The 5,613-nt window shown below is 39.2% G+C and overlaps 1 protein-coding gene across 1 annotated transcript; it reads right to left on the bottom strand.

The window, feature by feature from the left end:
- Window positions 1-252: 252 nt before the first annotated feature.
- Window positions 253-4,470, bottom strand: LOC135847327 (uncharacterized protein K02A2.6-like). Its single transcript, XM_065366799.1, has one exon. The coding sequence runs from the start codon at window positions 4,468-4,470 to the stop codon at window positions 253-255; it is 4,218 nt and encodes a 1,405-aa protein (XP_065222871.1).
- Window positions 4,471-5,613: the final 1,143 nt, after the last annotated feature.

The following is a 5,613-nucleotide window of genomic DNA, read 5'->3' as shown; positions in this document are numbered from 1 at the left end:
AATAATATACTCGAGTATAAATGGTAACTTAGTTGCTACGTACGTATAGATAACAATCGAATAGGTGGGGGTATTTGACGGATACTACAGTCTCCCCTTGCGCAAAAATTTCAAAAATTGATAAATAGAAAATAGAATAAATAGAATTGAATAAACACAATAGAATAAATAAAAACATAGAAAAATGATCGAAAAAATGATCAAAAATAGTAGAAAATAAATAGAAAAATATTCGAATAAAGTATGTACAAATTATTGAACGTAATCGTCCAGATATCTCGGCCTTTTACGTTCCCTTGAAGATAGTTGACGCATAACTGGAGGCGGACGTCTTCCTTGTTGATTTTGACTCGATTGTGCTGGTACAGCATCTGTATCTGACGTATTCGAAGATAGAATTCCTCGTAACGGAGTCAACGGCGGTTTCCGCGTTCGATGAGGTTCAACTACTTCAGGTACTGATTCATCCGCAAATGCCACTTTCCGCGAACCTTGTCGGAGCTGATTGATATGTCGTTTGATTTTATAACCGGTATCGAACTCGACTAGATAATGGAGATTTCCCATTTTCTGGACAATCTCTCCCGGACGCCATTGAGGTTTATTATTCGAATAATATCGTGCTTGAACACGATCTCCAGGTTGAAAATGACGCGTTCCTTTGAAATTCGATTTGATAACTGGTTCTGGTTTTACTGGAAAAATCGCGTCTAATTGAATGCGTAATTTTCGATTCAGGTATAACTCAGCTGGAGATTTTCCATTTTTCAATGGCGTTGCTCGATATCGCATTAGAATTTGTTGTAATTTCTCGTTCATCGGCTGCATGTCGTCTGCTGAAGATAATCGTTTCTTCAGAGTTTGAATGTTTCTTTCTGCTAGCCCATTGGTAGCAGGATGACCCGGAGCGATGAATTTCTGAGAGATACTTCGATTTTTACAATAATTCGAAAAGGTTTCGCTGGTGAAGATAGTAGCGTTGTCTGAAACGATTATTTCTGGAAAACCAGTTCGAGCAAAAATTTGATTCAGCATTTCGATGGTTGATTCGGAAGAGGGTGCATTTCTTTGACAGCCAACCTCCATCCATTTTGATTTCGCATCGACAACGACTAGAAAATGATACCCTTGAAAAGGACCGGCATAATCAATATGAATGCGCTGCCAATTGCTGCTAGGCTCGTCCCAAGGATGTAATGGAGCTTTTGCAGGACTTTTCTGAGCTGCGGCACATTTTTCACAATCTCTCACCATACGCTCGATGTCTTTATCGATGTTTTTCCAGTATAGATATTTTCGAGCTAACTGTTTCATTTTTGTTACTCCGATGTGCGTATGATGGAGTTCGTTGAGAGCGATTTGTCGAAGGGATTCTGGAATTACAATTCGGTGACCTCTGTAAGCTACACCGTCGTCGATCGTGAATAAGCTGTCTGCATCGCTAGTTGATTGTAGATTTCGAATGATTTGTTGGATTTCGTTATCGCTTGCAGATTCGCTTTTGATTCCATCGTACGTAAGGGTATTCGAAGATATTTGATGTATGGTGGTGAGTAGAATTTGATGAACTTCTTCGCCAATCGAATCAGGTATATAATTTGACGCAATAGGAACTGGAGCGCGAGATAAACAATCGACGTGAACATTTTCATCTCCCTTCTTATGGATGATTTCATAATTGAAGCTTGATAGGAACGCAGCATACCTTTGTAATCGAGCTGACGTCATTTCTGGTAGGGAAGCATCTTGATGAAAAATTCGAGTAAGTGGACGATTGTCACTGATGAGCTGGAATTTTCGTCCAAAGAGGTACTGGAAAAAGTGCTTTACCGCGAAGACAATCGCGAGAGCTTCTCGATCTAGCTGAGAGTAGTTTTTCTCAGCACTGGTTAATGCTCTGGAACCGTACGCAATTGGGTGCTCTTTACCATCGATGATGTGTGATAAAATTCCGGCTATTCCAACTGGACTTGCGTCACAAGCGAGTCGGACTGGTAAGGTAGGATCGAACGGTGTAAGTACTCGATCACTGGCAATTTCTTGCTTTAGACATTCGAACGCAATTTGAGCATCATTATCCCAAACGAAAGGTGTCTTTTCGTTGAGCAATTTACGTAACGGTGCTGTCAACGTAGAATGGTTGGGAATGAATCTCGAATAATGTGTCACCATACCAACGAATCTACGGACTTCTTCTTCGCCATTTGGGATTGGCATCTGCGTAATCGCTGTAACTTTCGAAGGCGATTTCTTGATTTTGTTGAATTCGACGATGTGTCCCAAATACTCGATACTTTCGGCGAAAAATACGCATTTGCTGGCGTTTAGATGCAGGTTGAATTTTTGAAGTTCTTTCAGAACTTCGATAAGTGCTGCACGACATTCTTCCAACGTAGCTCCGTACACAACGATGTCATCGAAATACCAGATGACATTACGAAGTTTCTTTAAAATTCGATGAAGGAACCGATTGAATTCGGCCGGAGCTGTCTTGATACCAAACGATAGTCGATTTACCTTGAATGTGCCAAATGGCGTTGTTATCGTTTGAATTTCACTCGATTCGTCATCTACCATAAGATGTAGATAAGCCTTGAATAGGTCTAGCCGACAGAAATACTTCGCATTGCGCAGCTTGTGTAGAGTTTCGTCGATCTTGTTGATAGGAAAATGTGCGTCTTTCAGAACTTTATTTACACTGATTTTGTAGTCCACACATAGTCGAACGCTTCCATCCGCTTTTAAGATAACTACTAGCGGAGAACCCCAATCACTCGTTTCCGTTTTCGTGATAATACCGGCTGCTTCTAGATCATTGAGTTCCTTTTCAACGAGTTCTGATAAGGCATAGGGTAACGGACGTTCTTTATGGTACACTGGTTTGGCACCTTCTCGGAGCTGGTGGTGCACTTTATAGTCTGGAACGCAACCAACTTTACTTTCGAACAGGTCTTTGAATTGGTCAACGATATCGTTCGAACTGACGTTATTGATCGAATCAGGAGTAATATCAAGAGAATTTTTCTCATCGATTTCTTCAAGCTTGATTTTTAGACCTCGGATCCAATTTCGGCCTAACACAGGTGCATACTGGTCTGGTACAATGTAGATATCTTCTTGCATCGTATTTCCATTGTAAGATGCAGAAACTGTGACTTTTCCATCTGGTTTGAACACATCACTGGTGTAGGCTCGAAGCGTCACAGTAGTAGGCTCTAGATCTCGATTAATATTCAGTTCATTATACAGCTGACGTGGTATCAACGTGTATCTGCAACCTGAGTCTACTTCGATCATCACTGGATTATTTTCGATATTGACGTAGATGAAGTAACGATCATCTTCACCTCCGTCTCTGCATTTGTAGACTTCTTCGATATGGTAAGTATGAGAATCGAATTCGAACTGACTCTGGATATTTTTAACACTGGTATGATTATTCGAACGATGTTTTCTGAGTAACGATGTGATGCATACTTTACTCACGTGACCGGTTTTATTACATAGATCGCATTTCAATTTAGCCTGCTCCACAGTACAATCACGAACAGCGTGATTATTTCGTCCGCAACGTAAACACAAGCCATCAATACCTAGCTCTTTGTAGTTGATTCGAATTCTCGTTTTTGAAGGGGTACGATGACTTGATTTCTGGTCTTTATAATCGTTATTCGGCTTGCCACTTTGTTGCTGACGATTGGTTTGATTATATCTCGATTTCGATCTGGAACGATGTTGATTTGACTGGAGTTTATTTACATTCTCTGGTTTCGGAGCTGGGCCATTCGTTGAAATTTGTTTCGAATCATTCTTAGATGCTTCTAAGGCGATCGCTTTTTTGATAATCGAATCGAATGCTTCGTCTGATGACTGGAGTAATTGTTCTCGAATATAATTATCACGCAGTCCTCGGATGAATTGAGCTCGAAGAAAAATATCCGAAATCGAAACTTTACAATCACAAGGTGACGTAAATTTGCAATCATGTAGCTCACTGCGTAACGAAGCGACGTATTCGCTAATTGACTGGTTTTCGTTTTGATATTTTGAAAGAAACTGGTGTTGAGCCACGAGAACATTACGAGCTGGTGCTAGATAGTCATCAAGTAACTCGATTAATTCTGTATACTTGAGAGATTCGACAGCTTTTGGAGATGCGAGGGAAGCTATCATCGTAAAATACTTCGCGCCAATCGAATCGAGTAGTAGCTTCGCGAAATCGCTATCATCTTCTTTGATTTTCAAACCCTTTCTGGTTGCATAATTTTCGAATCGCTGTTTGTAGTGGGTGAATGATTCAGATTTTTCGTTGAAATTCTCAAAGCTGGTAATGAATACACCTGATGGTAATGTATTCCCGGATGCACTGGTTTTGGGTTGATTTTGGAGTACCGTTTGCAGCATCTCCTTGAAACTGGTCTCTTGGCGCTTGAGAATCGCCTCAAGTTCGGCTGCTGTGATCGTAGACATGGTGTGCACGTTTCAACGATGATATCGCACATAGATAACGAACATATTCGAGCAGTTCACGTAACACTTTGATTCGAATTAATTTACGCGACAATTACGTTTGATTACGCATTTTGAAAGTTTGATTTAAAAATTCGAACTTGAGCTTGAATAAAAACGATCATTCGAACAAAACATTGATTACTTTTGAGAGAAAAAATTACATTTTCAATCCTCGTCGCCACTGTAGGAACTCGAACACGCTTGTATAACACATACGTTTATTCATGATTATGTACAATGATAGAATAATATACTCGAGTATAAATGGTAACTTAGTTGCTACGTACGTATAGATAACAATCGAATAGGTGGGGGTATTTGACGGATACTACAGTAGGTAGGCCATTTCACAGCTTGTGCAAGACTATAGCCTAATGTACTACTAAGAAACAACTATAGCCTATAGCCTATCGACGCCTTTAGCTAATTCGGCGTACTAATTAGAGAAATTCTAGTACAAGAATTCGTACTGAAAAATTGGTCGATGTTGTTCGAGAAAAAAATTGAATTCAAGTCATCACTAAATTGGAAATCGAGAATTTTTCTCAATCTCGTAGAAACAATTGGACCAAAATAATCGAAATGGTCCAGTTAAAGTGGAGTTTTATACGAACGAACATGTGTACAAGGAGTATGCTACCCCGAACAAAATTTCGCACACAACTTGAGACCACCAAAAAGGTTGAATACTACAATCTTATTCAAGGCTAGTAAGTACACCATTCGTAACTCGAATTCCCAATTCTGTCTCAGATTTTTAAGGGTCTTCAGCCCATTTTTTTTTTGTTGAAATTCAAAATTTAAATCTGTTTCATTGTTAATCAAGCACTGAGACTTCATAAAAAGCCCATTTGTTTTTTTTTCATTTGTTAGACAATGGCAGAGAATAATTTCTCAATTTTTTTTACCTTTAAATAATAGTAAGTTTACAAATTTAATCCCATCAATACCTACATGAAGTACCTATTCAAACGCGTTGACCGCTGCTCTTTTACAATAATCTGTACCCAAACACCAAAAAAAATGAAAAGATGAAAAAAGTTGCTCATAGTGTTATTAATGTGTATCAACAATATCAACATCATCTCATTCAAGTCATCA

Source organism: Planococcus citri, chromosome 1 (assembly GCF_950023065.1).
Source record: "Planococcus citri chromosome 1, ihPlaCitr1.1, whole genome shotgun sequence".
NCBI lineage: Eukaryota > Metazoa > Arthropoda > Insecta > Hemiptera > Pseudococcidae > Planococcus > Planococcus citri.
The sequence above is the reverse complement of the archived record's forward strand: the minus strand, read 5'-3'. Positions and strand labels throughout refer to the sequence as shown.